This window comes from Sphaeramia orbicularis, chromosome 4 (assembly GCF_902148855.1).
Source record: "Sphaeramia orbicularis chromosome 4, fSphaOr1.1, whole genome shotgun sequence".
NCBI lineage: Eukaryota > Metazoa > Chordata > Actinopteri > Kurtiformes > Apogonidae > Sphaeramia > Sphaeramia orbicularis.
This window is the reverse complement of record NC_043960.1, coordinates 46,686,517-46,701,635: the sequence shown is the minus strand read 5'-3', so window position 1 is coordinate 46,701,635 and position 15,119 is coordinate 46,686,517. Positions and strand designations below refer to the sequence as shown.

Below are 15,119 nucleotides of genomic sequence, written 5' to 3'. Positions count from 1 at the left end.
CCATACTTTATCAGTTTATAATAATCCCTTTAAAGAAAATACACAGGTTTGTAACTAATTATTAGACTAGTGTGTTAGCAAGTGTGACATAATCACTGTAAAATTAAAAAAAAAAAAAAAAAAAAGCCACATTAAAAAAATAAGTGAACTATAAATAAGCTTTATTCTGAGTAGTTTAAGATTAGATATGTGTATTTTTGACATGATACGACTGTCTGACTTGCTGGGATGGTTGTACTGGAGACTAAATGTCATATAAATGTCACATACAGCTGCAGTAGTTTTCACACTGACATTTAGCAGCTGTAGGCTACTGCAGGATACATGTTTGGTTTACTAAGGAAAACTAAAGAAAAGGGTCAAAACAGTCCCAGGATCCTTAATTATTCAGGCTATTTCAGTTGTTTTATGCAGATTTTTACTTCACATTTGCACATAAGAAACCTGTAATATCTTTACAAATCCCATTTATAACAAAGCCTGTGTACAAAACCTGGGGCCTGTTGCCACAGCGGAACAAAATTTCTTTGAAAAGCTGTGTCCTAATTCATGTGACAATTGTGATTGTGTTCACATGTGACAATGTCACGTGTGAAGTGTAATGAGAGGCCGTTAAAAATGTCTGAGCTTTTGAAACCAAACACAGACTTCCTGTTTAATCGACACTCAGGGGAAATGACTCTGTACTGATGGTCTGTCAGTGCAAAATGAATGCATAAACATGTGTCTAAATGATGACAGAGCTTCAGTTGTAACTGTAAAGCACAGAAGACACAGATTTAGTATTGTAACCTGTTTTTAAGTGGATTTTTTTCTTTGCTTTTACTCCAAAGTAAAGTTCAATGTCTGCTTGTATTCGACGCTCTGATATGTCTTTAGATGCTTGTGAAGCCTTTGTTTTAAAGTATAATTACACATATGCTACAGAAGAATGACAAATTGACACAGAATACAACTGCCACTCTGACATTTATTTCCTGTTTTGATACTAGAAAGGGAACAATGTCATTTTCAGTTCTTGACAAATATTGTGAACTGTTGTCTGTTTCATGTGAATATCAAATAAACTGAAGCAAAAGCAAAAATCCCCATGAAAGTCCCCTGCATTATATCATTATATTGCCACATTCAACTTACCCATTTATAATATTCATAACAATAATTCATTCAGTCATTTGCTTTAAAAAAAAAAATCATTTCTTCTGCTTTCCTCTTCTTTATTTTATCTCTTTTATTATTCTTTTCCATCACCTTTTCAACTTTTCTGCCACCATAATGCATAACATCAGTATATATTTGTCACATGTAAATAAATATTTCTTGCAACTATAAAAAAAAAAAAAAAAAATCCCAGCACAACATTCATTCATCTCTTGATTATGCCGTACAAATGCTTTGTAAAACAGTGCTGTAGGTGTTAGTAGGTCAACAGACTATTACTTTATTTATTTTAGCTCTGGTTAAGAACAAAATAAAAACAAAACTTCATCTGTCGCATTTTGTTTTCTGTGTTTAATGTTAGGGCACATCAGAAACTCATTATGTTGTTTCTGGAATAAAAATATCACATTCTGACATTAATATATGTGTGGGGAGATATTTATCGGCACAAATGTTCCTTAAAAAGTGCAATTTTAGAATGTTACATTATTAATGCTGAAATAAAGACACCATAATAGTGACCCTAATTACAAATGATCAATTTATACAACCATATTAAACACAAAATAATTTTAAAAATGTCAAATCATAAAAAAGAGCATTTTAATAAAGTTCCCAGAATGGTAAAACTCTTCGTCTTCTTTTTTCTTCCTTGTTTTGTAAACTGTGAATGACAAGTAAGAGACTTGTTTAACTCATATGTCCTTATTCAAACATAGTTCAAAATAAAGTAGTGTAATACAGAGGTCCAATGAAATTAAAACATTTTACAACAGTCCAAAATTTTACTGTTGAACACCCAGTAAAATACTTGATTTAATGAAAAGCTGATTATTACAATTAATATAATTACAATGTCATTTTCATTCCTTTTTTATAGGCCTATAGGTTCTTATAAAATATGCTGATATCTGAAGTAGCCTATTTTTTTTTTTTACCTCCGCCAGGAGGTATTGTGATCACTTTGCTTTGTGTGTTCGCGTGCGTGTTTGTTTGTTAGCAAGATAACTCAAAAAGTTACGAACGGATTTTCATGAAATTTTCATGAAATGTTGATACTGGCACAAGGAAGAAATGATTAAATTTTGGTGGCGGTAATGGGGGGGGGGGGCAGATTTGTCTTGGCGGAGGTCTGCGCTTTCCGAGTGCTTTTTTTGTCTTTTCTGCATTTAAGCAGAATCTTACTCTGAATTTCTGCAGGAAACCAAAGAGAAAAAAAAACAAAACACATTTAACAGTTGAGTGTCGGTGCTGGACCCTCCACCTCTGAACAGCAAATATTTTTTATTTATTTATTTACTTATTAATAAGTTATTAATTTTTAAAAAAATATTTTTTCCAGTTTCTCTCGGAAGTGCTTCTGATAGTTTATTTTCGTGACTCTTTTCTTTTGCTCAGGAAAATAAAGACCGTCCATCTTATCTTATGGTTGGACGGGTTCGACTGGACTCATTCCATCACCTAGAGGAGTCACCGTTTTAACTCTAGTCATTACTGACGCTCAGCAGAGGAGGAAGATGTGACATAATATGTAAATACTAAATCCTGCGCACTGGACAAACCACGCCCCTAAAGAAAAGGCCTTTAGGATCCACTCGCACATGCGAACGGATGTTTTCGACGTTTGCGTCTAATTTCTTCGAACTGAACTGTGTCCGTGTAGAGACGCCAATAATAATCACAGATACAACTCTTGGCCTCAAAGCCACATATTCTATTGGATTTTGGATTTTCACCCGGTGTGTATGTGTTTTTTGTGATTTGCTTTGACGTAAACTAAATAAAGACGTTTCCACCACAAGTAGAAGCAGAAACGACCAAAAATACACCGAGGCGCACGCTCACCATTGAAACTGTCTTTAAATATTAATAAAAGGAGTGAATTTAATACTTTGGTAACAGCAGAAAGTGTTTAATACAGGATTTAATACAGGGTTTTAACCAAGGAATGGTGCGCGTGTGCACCAGGAACGGGAAATTAAAGGAGGAAGGAAATTAAACCACCACTGATGTCGTCTTACACAGCATGTTCCAACTCATCTGATCGAAACTTTTTAGGACCAGCAAATGGATATCGTTAACCTCATAGCATAGTTGCCTAAGTTATATACTCTATATGGACAGAAGTACTGGGACACGTCTTTCTTTTCTAACAGGGGTATGGACTACAAAACAATAATGACAAATGTCATAATATAGTTTTATATTGTGGTAAATATCATACTGATTATTAATATTGATGTTTATACGTCAAATCAGCATAAACAGGACATCTTACAGCTATAGCCATGATGACATCAATACTTTCTTAAAGTTTAATGGGACATTTTTCTTCCTAAGTGAGATGTGAAGAAAGTAGATGGTCAGTTGTGGTAGAAATGTTTTATTTACTGTCAAAGCATGAAAAATAAATAAATAAATAAATGAATGAATAATTTATTTATTTATTTATTTTACAAATTTAGAGGTAGAACATTTAAAATCATAGTCATGGATACAAACAAACAAACAAAAAAAATCAATGTTGAGAGAAATTAATTAAAAACCATCTCTGAGGCATTTTGGAAACAAAGATAACACTTTAAACAAAACTAACCAATGCAGTGCAATGAAATTTATAACAATATAAAACTATGTTATGACATTTGTCATTTAGTATCCCAGACCCCTGTTAGAAAACAAACACTTGAATTCAACATGTCCCAATACTTTTGTCCATATAGTGTATGACTATATTATGTTATGAGGCTAAAGATATGACAGTATGTGACAAAAACACAAACAGGCTTAAACATGTGTCTGCGTCATGGATGATGACGCTGATCCACATCTAGACTCTACCTGGTCTGACAGGTGACTAATGTTTGGTTCAGTTCGAGCTCCAATGTGTTAATGTTTTTCAAGGTTTAACCAAACTTTGGGCGCAAATAAACTTAACTCTCTTTCCTCTAATTTACCTCATCTCCCTTTTATTTCCCTGTCATTGATTTAAAATAATTGAAGAATTCCAATGAGACCATTAAAGAAAACAGGAATAATAGTCCAAACTTTTTTGAAACGTGCTGCAGGATTTTAGTAATATGATGAAGCTGACTGATAAATAAAAACTGTATTTTTGCTATGTCTTTTTCATTATCTGAAGATCTTTCTGTTGTTATGTGCATTTTCCGTACATTCCCAATTTTTTTCACATAGTGTTGAATTTGTTTTGCTCTTTAACACCTGTGCAGTCAAAAACATTTAACAATAACAGAACAAAAACTAAATCCTTTGTGAAAAGCATTTCTGTCACAGTAACTCATATTTTCTTTCTAAAATAAATGAACCCATAAAGACCCAAACATCCACCACTGACCAAAACCATACAGTAATCAGATATTCAAATATGACCATTTGGACCTTTAGAGGCTCCAGTGAACGTGGAAACATTGTAATCTTCTACAACACTGATTCACCAGTAAAACCAATGGAGTTTGATAAATGATGGTAGATGGAGACACTTGTTTATACGTTCAGTTAATTATATATTTTGCTGAAAAATGTCACTTCCTATTTTTTTTCTGACTTGATGTAATAACTTTTGAAATTACTCTGAGCTTTTATGAATATCGATATGATCAGTAAATCAAATATAGAAAATACACAATTTAAACTGAAAAATGCAAAATGCAGAGGATAATATTACAATAAATTGTGATAAATCACTTGGGAAAAACAAAAAAATCATTTGGAAATTGTGACTATAATAGTGGGTCTTTATGGGTTAAATTAAATGAAAACTATCAGTGAGTCAGACTTTCTCTCCTGTTTGTTCTGTTGTTGGTGAAGGTTTTGTTAGTTGTTGTTTTTGTTTATAGTCTCGATATAGTGTGATTAGTTCTTTTATGTAACTGGGATCACAAAGTTTATCAAATCAGGGACAGTTTGTTTCATTCCTGAGATGAAGTGGGTGAATTTCCAGCCTCATGGTCCAGCGTTTTAATTTCAAAGGTCACTGAGACCCTCATCTTGTCCATTTAAAACTGGCTTTTATTGGGTCAATCAATACTCATACGATTTTACAGATAATATGTTTTGGTCCAGACTGAAAAATAACAGAATGTGAATGGGAGTTTTGTTATGAGACCAGGGCGTTACTCAACTGTGTATTTTATTATAAGGACGTCTATAAAATATGAGTCACTTCATACTTTTCAGTACTGGGTTTATGTGAGAGTGAAACGTCACCGTGGCCAATATGAATATACCCAAACCCTGAGGTGTTTTATATCATCCTGTCATAAAACCAATAAGACGTTTCCAGGGATTTTGAAAAACTCATACTTCTCCACCAAAATTACCTGAATTTTTTAGATTCCCCGGAACGTTGAGGTGTGATGGAAACATAAAGCCTTGCAGATTACGAGGAATTCTTTTACCCAGGTAAATAAATTCCAAGTAATAAAAGTTCCTGAAGGTGGAATATCCACCTTTGTGCCTTCAGATATCTGAGTGGATTAAATGAACTGAAGGAGACACATTTGAATATGTTATAGAGTGATTTTACCTCTTTATAACCTAAGGAGGTTCAGTTTCTACCGCCCTTTGCCTAGAAGCAGCACATCCACAGAAACAAAAAAAACAAAACTGTCCTGATGCATCTTTTCTTGTTTATTTGTTTGGTTAATGATTACATTTTGGCCATTCAAGGTCAAATGTCAAGATCAGGAAAAAAAAATCTCCCAAAGTAAAAAACAAGCAAACAAAACAATAATTAAAAAAAAAAAAAAACAGTAAAAGAAAGAAAGAAAAACTGGTTTAATTCTAATTTAATATTAACGTGTCCATACATGTCCTCAGAGGTCAAAGCCCCAGGAGACGTTTATCTTTGTGCAGATTTCTTTCACATTTTAATAACTCTTTGCAGAGTCAAATCTTGAGTGAATTAGCATTGGATGGTTATGATCCCGTTGACATCTAGTTTAATCTTGGTGTGTGATTCCTTTCTAGTTTTAATGCATTTGCTATAGGCCCACATTCATGAAATCCATGCTTTTAAAACAGTATTTGTGTGCATTCATTAGAGCATGGGTGTCAAACTCATTTTAGCTCAGGGGCCGCATTCAGCCCAACTTGAGCTCAACTGGGCCAGACCAGTAAAATAATACATTGAAAAAAAAAATTTAATTACATAATGAAAAATATTTCAATCTATAGTATGCTTTAAAAAATGTGAATAACATGAACAACCAAAAGCACCTGAAATTTTGTAAGATAGGTGAAATTTCAACAATATTACAGTAGGATACCTCAGTCTATCATTTACACATATAAGCATTACAATTTACAGATCTCTGAGGATTTGCAAAGGCACAAAACATTTAGTAACTGAGTGTTAAAATTGCTCTTCTCGACATTTCAGGCTGGTCATATTTGTTCAGGTAATTCACATTTTTTTGTGAAAGGATAGCTTGTAAATTTTAACATTTTTATATAAATGTTTGTTATTGTTTTTTTTTTTACACTAAAACAAAAAAAAAAAAGGAGTTGTATTCATTTCACCCTACATTAGAGTATTGTGTACTGAACTTGTGCGTTTCCATTTTCAGACTGATTCTAAATTGTAGATCTATAGTGGATGGAGTTTCGTGTGCTTCTAATTCTATTTTAGTAATTAATGTTGGACACGACGGACTCACGTCTTCTACTGGGGTGACCTCAGGAACCCGTCTATGAACTGGGCCGTCTCCGTCCTCCGGTGACACCGGGCCAGTTGTCCGGCGGTGTGGCCCGCCCCGTTGGGGGCCCGGGGGTCTGCGGTGCGTCCAATCAGCAGCTGGACCACGTCCACGTGACCCTCTCTGGCGGCCAGGTGGAGAGGAAGGTTACCTTTGGCGTCGACGGCGTTCACGTCCACGCTGCGGTGGTCCGCCAGCACGCGCACGGTATCCACGAAGCCTTCGCGCGCGGCGTCGTGCAACACCGTGAGGCTCAGCACGGGATCGCGCACGGTCGGGTCTGCGCCTGCATCTAAGAGGGCCTCGACGAGGGGGGTGTGACCCAGCATGACCACCTACAGACAGACAGGCAGACAGGATGGAGAGGAGACGGTCAATGTGCGTCCATGATAATTATATATTTTCATTAACCTTTATTTAACCAGGAAAATCCCATTGAGAGTATGAACCTATTTTACACGGGAATTCTGGCCAAGAGGCAGCAGCAAATACAAAACACAGTTTCCAGATTACACAGTTAAAACACAAATAGCTAACAGACACAATTAACAATTAGTAGGCCATAAAATAATGACATTTACGAGCAGATTAAGAAAAACAAGTGCAAGTTGTGGAGTCGGCCTCAAGAACTCTGTGTCAAACACTTCCTGCACTAATATGTTCCTTTTTCGAGTGAGTTCATTAAACCGTCCTTGTTTATGCAAAATTCAGCTGAAAAGTTAAGGAGACACTTTTTCAGGTCAGTGATAAATTCATTAATCACCTTTCATTTATGCACATCTATTTTATGAACATTTACTTTGGACTGATTTCAGAATCACTGAAACTCAGAACTAGGACAGACTTAAACATTTATCTGGAATGAGACTTCAATAAAGCCTCTAAGGTGGGGACTTATGTTAGTCACAAAAAATTCAGAGGTTTTACTTTTGTTTATTCATATTTGGGAAATTAAAGAAAATACTCAAAGTTTTCACACATAGCCTATTGTTTTGACTATGAATGTTATTGTGTTACGTTTTTCATCCTTTCCTGCATGTACTTAGTGAGGCTAGAAATGCAAATACATATATGACTCACAAGTGTTCTGGTCTTATAATTCCATTTAACAGGGTGAATGAATGTGACATTCACACAAGCCTGAACACAGAGGTAAACAAATATCCTTTAAGTGCAACTATTAAAGCAGTGTGTTCTGAGTAGAAAAGAATGACACAGAACTTTTCTGTGAACTTTCATTTTGCGCATTGAGTTACATTGAAAACCACTGAATAAAAGACAAAAATTAAACTCCATGAATTTAGTACATCATTTTTTATTTTTGACAAATTGCTTAAGTATATTCTGTTGCTTGACTAATCCTAGTCCTAACATAAGGTTTATAGTATCAGTTACAGATGGTAAGTGTTTAACTGATGCAAAAAGAGTTTTGTTTTAACATTTAAGCCACATTTCCTATAAAAAGACAAATCATTTTCAAGTGTTAATATGCTGTATTTTTAAGACTATAACAATAATGAATCCTGTTATTAATATGGTTAGTTTTACTATGCAGGCATGGCTCCACCTTTATCTGTGTGTATGGTTGTGGGGCACATGGTGATTTTGTAACTAAGGCCTTCAGCCACCATTTCCTTGTTTCCTCTGTTTTGTTATAACCTTGACACCTTCACCAGTGATCTATCGAATATCCTTTCTGTGTCCGAAATATCCCATCATGTATCTATTATTACAATAATATTGAAATATTCTTGTTTATTACAGTTCAAACTATGTTCTTTTTGTTGTCACAATGCATCAAAAGTGAAACTAAAATATTACAATGACCAAAAAAAAAAAAAAAATCTTCCATGAAGAAAACACATATTTATCATTTTATTACACAAAATAATCAGGTTAATCTAACATACAGAAGTGATTTACAATGATATAAAAGTGACCTGGCAACATGTTTAGTTATTACAGCTCAGTTTATTTAAATTAAGCCTAAAAAGTCCAAACTCCTCTCCTGTTTTTACCCACAGGAATTTCTTTGATTTGAGAAAAAATTTCATTTGTTTAAATTATTTAATTGTATAAAATCAATCTCGGTGTATATGTAGTGCTAAAATAGTGTAATACCAGCCATTCTGAAGCTGCATTCACACACAAAGACAAGGAAGTGTTCTTCTCACATGGTAACTATCTTTCCTACCATGACAAATACATCCTCAGATAAAGATATTAATGGTGTACCAACCTGCAGCGCCGTTCTCTTGTATTCATTCAGTCCATTGACATCTGCTCCCATTTGCAACAGAAGCAATACTTCAGATAACTTTCCACTGGCAGAGGCTTTGCATAGCTGCTCAATGAGTAACCTGTCAGCCATTCTTTTACAAAAGAAAATATGTATAAGCAGATCAAAGTGTCAGGAGACCCAGAATTTGGTCGACTGTGAGGTAAGGAGCAGTGTCAGCCTGGAAATTAAATCCAACTACCAGGCACCTCCCTCTATCCTTACATCACATATGCATGGGCCTGACCAACAAAATCAGCCTCTGCTGCTGCACAAATAATCCACAAGGTTACAAAGAATTTGAGCATGTCCTGTTGAAAAACGAATCAGAAGATGAAATGATTTATGCAAATTACTGAGAATTATTGAGGAGGTGGTGGATTAAGTTATGTTTTCACTTTTACCAGATGAGCTCATGAGTGTGGACACACAGTGTTGCAATTCAAGAGCTCAATCAAGAATAATAATAAACGGCTAATAAACTAAAATAATAACCTGTGCTAAATTACTAACAAAAATGAGTCAACACAAATCGTGACAAATCATTTAACTATATCATCAAATGAAAACACACAGTGCATTGACTAAATTCTGCACTGAAATGCTCACTATGACTAACTTCACCAGGTGCATATTTAACTCATTATCTCTTCTCATCAGTCAACCTTTAACACAACAGAGTAAAGAAAATACACTAAATTCACTGGTGCCCCTAAAGTTGGGATAATGTAGTTTTCAGAGATATTCCTCTTTTAATTCCTATTTAATCACCTTTGACTAGGTGCAATGATTCCATACTGAGTCCCAGTTACACTTTGTCAAGAATAAACCACATTGTCACAATCATTCACGAGAAGAGGTAAAAATATTTTATTCTAAACTTTATGGGCAACAGTGAATATATAATGCAGATCATAATCATTAGACCTGTTAAATAATAATAGCAAAACAAACGGTCTGAGTAGCAAAATAATTATTTCATCTCTCCATTGACTTAATAATTATTGCATTAATATCTGACCTGAGTGATGCAAACGTTTACTTTGATTCGACTTGAAAAGTTGGTCTTCTGGGCTCCAATTGTTGTGTATCAGGTCTCGACTCCATACACTCATGATGATTACACAACTAGTCCTACACACAGAAATATAATAGTATAATTCACACTCAGTTGCAACCTTTGGTGATATACTGTTCACTAAATGATGCAAAAGTAGAGGCCAAAGGGGCAGACCTCAGTTTGGACTGTTCACCCTTACTGCGCACATGTTGTTCTATGTATCATGATGGGATAATAAGACAATAACCTGTCGAATTTGATGGATTTAAGGCAATGATTTTCCTGTAAATAGATGCGTTAATAAACAGTCTTTTACCACATTTGCCTGGACCATGGTATAACCTAAAGCTGTGGGAATAGCTGCGGGTCAAAAGTGCAAGACGGACATAAAATGTAGATAGAATAGAATAGAATTATAGTTTGCGGCAGAATCAGGAAGTCGGTCATACGAACTCTAAATATTATGGAGCTGCTTTACTTACTATTGTCTGCATCTTTTCAGATTACTTGACAGACACACATCGGCGAGACAAAATTCAGAAAATCTACAGCAATGCGCAAAGGTGTTTACTATCTACAACCCGTTGTATTAAGTAACAAGAATATACAAGAGACACACAAAAAATCAGACCTAAATGGCTTCTACAGGCAAAAGTCAATATTAAGTGTGATCTCTATTCTAATGTCAAAAGGCTATGATAACAATAAGAAATATCTGACGTGTGATGTGTGATAAAACCGGGTGATACTTTCTGCTTAAAAAAACATTAAGACATGTTAAATTCAATAGGCAGACCACACTAAATATTGCAACAAGTAGGCTACTCACAATTCTAAACATATTAAAGTATATTTCCGGTTGTATCACGATACAGAAACGTGTATTAAACTCAAAACAACAAATCTAACGATGGCTTAAGACATACAGAATATAACATCTGCTTTTAGGTAACAGCCTATCAGTCTCTCCGAGCTGAGCGCTAAAAAGAAATCTGTTTCCTCTAAACAAATATCATCTGAGTAAGTAGCTTGGTGAATAAATATCCTGCGTAAAACCAGGTACATTTACGCACCATAGTCATTTGGATTCACTTCCCGCGCGTTTTGAAAAGATGCTATTATAAATAAATAAAATAAAATAAAATAAAATAAATAAATAGACCAAAAACAAACAAAAAAAAAAATCCAAAACAAAAACAAACAAATAAATAAATGTAGCGGCCGTTGCGGTTCGATTATGTGACGCAGAACGAGTGGAAATGACAGAGGCTGACAGCTCTTTGACAGACAACCTTTACTGTCATTTTCAGGAAAAAGCAACACAAAACAAAAACAGTCATACCGATTTCAGCGGTTTCCTCTGCCGTTAAACCACAGAGATGCCCCGTCAGATTCCTATCACGTTTTTGTCCAAATTCATGGTGGACCCGCTTCTGCTCAAATCTCGTCTCTAACATCGCAAAAGAGAGACTGGCTGTGGAGGAAGTCGGATGTTTGCAAAGCTCTCGCTGTTCAATAATTTTTGAAATAGTTACCAAAAAACGAAGAGATGGCATGATTGGATAAGAGCTGAATGAGGCGGGACTCTGGCCTTAAGGGACCCCTGGAAAAACAAAACAAAACACATAGACATTTTCACTGGGACGAAGGATGCTGCAACTCAAACATCAGCGCATGAGATGGATGTGACATATGATGAGACATATAGTCAGTCAGTTCTGTTTTCAACTGTATTTTCAAATAGAATGATGTTCCGTCTGGGTTGTCGGCACAGTATTTCATTTTCCTTGTAGTAAAATGCCCTCTAGCGACCGGACGTTGTAACGGACGCCCTGTGGTGCAGAGATGTGGACATTACCAGTGTGGTGTCGTATACTGTCATACCTTCGACTGAAGGCTTGCGTTCTTCTCTTTTAATACATAAGGATATCAGATCCCAACAAGGCCCGAAGGCTGCATTCACACCGCATGAAATACTGGACCTCTGAACCGTTCCTCATATCATTAGCTTTAGCATAATAGCATTTGATCTTTTCATGGATTCTCATCTTTTACAGTTGGACGGGTGTGAATATGAATGTGATTTTCACAACTTGAACTTCAGTTTCAACTTTCAGTTTCAGATTATAATTCACGCGAATTTTATGTCACAAAGATAACACAGTGTCGCTCAAGAAAGCCCAACTTTAAACGTCTACAGCCGTAAAATACAACATATGTAGAAATTCAGCAGTAAAATGAAGCCAAAACCAACATACATAATAATAGCAAAACATCCACAGGGACAAGCCCTTTCTCCTGCTCCCACCTCCTCTATATCACCATCACCTCATCATCATCACCAACTGTCAGAATCTCAGTACTGATCAGTATCAGAGCCCATTGAAGCCTCTACACTGCTGATGCCCCCCCCCCCCCCCCCTTTTTTATTTTACTATTATTCGTGTGTGTATGCATGTATGTGTGCATGTATGTATGTATGTATGTATGTATGTATGTATGGATGGATGGATGGATGGATGGATTGATGGATGGATTATTTTGAATATGAATGTCAAAACAGAAGAAAATTAATTAACTAAACACTTAAATATAAGACATAAGACATATAATACATATTCAAAAAGGAGTGAGAAGAAGCATAACTTATAAACTCCCTCCCCTTCTCCTTAAATAATTAATTACAGTAATAATCTTCCTAGTCTAAGTGTATCATGTATGTATGTATGTATGTATGTGTGTGTGTGTGTGTGTGTGTGTGTGTATATATATATATATATATATATATATATATATATATATATATATATATATATATATATATATATATTTATATATATATATATATATATATATATATATATATATATATATATATATATATATATATGTATATATATATATAGTGGTGTTGTTTTTAGGATTTTACACAGCAAATCTCATTGTACAAGATGACAAAACAGGTATACTTGGTATTTCTGATTCTGATTTTAACTGCACAATGAAAATTGGTGCACTTGCATATTTGTACGTAAAGGTAAGGTTTTGAAGGCACAACTTTTATTTGTAGTGGTGTATTTTCACCGTGTGTGTTAGTGAAGAAACCGTTTTCAATGGATGACGGTCAGTTCAGGACTGTGACCAATTCACACTGGAAACTGATATTGGCCTCCTTAAGAAATAATAATGAACTTTTTTTTTTTTTTTTTTTAAATCAGTTTGGAGCAGTACATCTGAATTGAGCAGTAAGGCTGCCAATATGAAAGAGTAAAGTTTGGCCTCTCAGATCTGTTTCACACTTCACATTTTCTCAACCTGCTGGTGAAAAAGAATCACAAAGTTGAAGAACTCAGGTTGTATTTATGTTGTTTGCTTTCATGATGTGAATGCCGGCCAATAAGGCAATGATCTGAACCTTGCACATTTTTTACATACATTTTATATTTACTTTGCCCTGAAATAACTTGAAAATGATGTAAAATGTGTAGATGTTTGAGCTGGACTGAGATTGTGATGTTTTAAGGTCATAACACCTCTGTTCCACACTGAGTTTATACAGTGAGCATAAAGAAAAGCAGAAGTTGCACAGTTCTTGTGTAATGAGGACATTTTTCAGCTTTTTGTTCCATTTTCAACTGGTGCAGAAAATAGAAGATCTTGATAAGTATTATTACTACTGTTTCAGTTTTAGTCCAGGCCTTTTACCATGCACAGTAAAAACATGAAGTCACTAACATGCATCTACTGCTGATCGCTGTGAAAAAACTAATATCCACACAACAGCAGTAGATAGAAAAACACAAATTAATTTTCCCCCAGATCTTCTAAAATTCATTTAAAATTTGTATTTATATGGAAACTTGACTCATACCACACTTTCGCCCAAGCGTCAAATTATAGCACATTGCCTTAATATGTGGGAAGTGAGGACATGTGATTAAAATATGGTGGGACACCTGGCCAGGTGAGGAGGAGGGCCTTATTGTTGATGCAGAACTGATTGATTGATTGATTGATTGGTTGGTTGGTGGGTTGATTGATTGGTTGGTTGGTTGGTTGATTGATTGGTTGGTTGGTTGATGGGAGCCAGTGTAGGTGGATAAAGGTGAGAGTGATGGATTGTGGGGATTTGCTTTAGGTACGAACCCTGGCAACAGTTTTGAAGATGTTGGAGCCTGTATCTAAAAGTTTATTGGAAACACCTGATGAGATTCATTGTAACAGTGTTTCTCTGAATTAAAATCTCCTTTGAAACAAAAATTACACCGATGACATCAATTCTTTTTCATATTTACTTTAGAGTTACTAAAAAGACAAGTGAGTCCACTGTTGTTTGTTTTTTTCTGGTTTTTTTCTTAAAGTCATGATTTCACACTAAGCTTTCAATTGAACTGAAGCAACTGTTTCTGAATCCTCTCTTATCTTAGTTTACCTCTCCCGTTGGACAGTAAAAATCGGCATGTTATGGCACTCTGTGATGAGTTTTTGTTAGTCTGGGTTCCCAGAAAACAACAAATTTGCCCCTTTATCATTTAGACTGTCCTGTTATTTTATTTGCTCCAGTTTTGACAGATACAGTTTGGCCACAATATGATACAAATATGGAACAACTTAATATGATATATCTAGTCTAACCAATGTGATTAAATGGCTGGATATCTAATTTTGATATGAAGCTCAAACAAGTCTATAATAGAGGAACAGTGATGTTACTGAAACCTTTGGAACAAAATAACAACTTGGATAATCATCACTGATTAAAATGTCTTCATCTTTTCTAATTCTAAATTTAACCTGCCTCTGCATATCAGACAGGCCTCCTCTTTGTCTGGTTTTTAACCTCTGCTTAAAACCTACCTGTTCTCCTCGGCCTTTTAACACTTGTCCAATGTTGACATTTTGT

General features: G+C 35.1%; 1 protein-coding gene across 2 annotated transcripts; it reads right to left on the bottom strand.

Annotated features, from left to right (window-relative positions):
• Positions 1–952: 952 nt before the first annotated feature.
• cdkn2c (cyclin-dependent kinase inhibitor 2C (p18, inhibits CDK4)) lies at positions 953–11,693 on the bottom strand. Of its 2 annotated transcripts, none has more exons than XM_030131545.1 (5): positions 11,559–11,693; positions 10,178–10,290; positions 9,118–9,250; positions 6,840–7,213; positions 953–1,825 (listed from the first exon to the last, which is right to left on the bottom strand). In XM_030131545.1, the coding sequence occupies exons 3-4, from the start codon at positions 9,247–9,249 to the stop codon at positions 6,845–6,847; spliced, it is 501 nt and encodes a 166-aa protein (XP_029987405.1). In that variant the 5' UTR covers position 9,250; positions 10,178–10,290; positions 11,559–11,693; the 3' UTR covers positions 953–1,825; positions 6,840–6,844. The 2 variants fall into 2 exon arrangements, with proteins under 2 accessions (XP_029987405.1, XP_029987404.1); XM_030131544.1 differs by having other exon boundaries at positions 9,118–9,158.
• Between the last annotated feature and the right edge of the window lie 3,426 nt (positions 11,694–15,119).

Bases quoted from the DNA above. Each gene is read 5' to 3' on its own strand.
- cdkn2c (XM_030131544.1), bottom strand. From the start codon at position 10,271: ATGAGTGTATGGAGTCGAGACCTGATACACAACAATTGGAGCCCAGAA. The intron at 9,159-10,177 runs GTCAGATATTAA...AAATGGGAGCAG, and splicing joins TAAACGTTTGCATCACTCAG to ATGTCAATGGACTGAATGAA. The intron at 7,214-9,117 runs GTTGGTACACCA...GTCTGTCTGTAG, and splicing joins ACAAGAGAACGGCGCTGCAG to GTGGTCATGCTGGGTCACAC.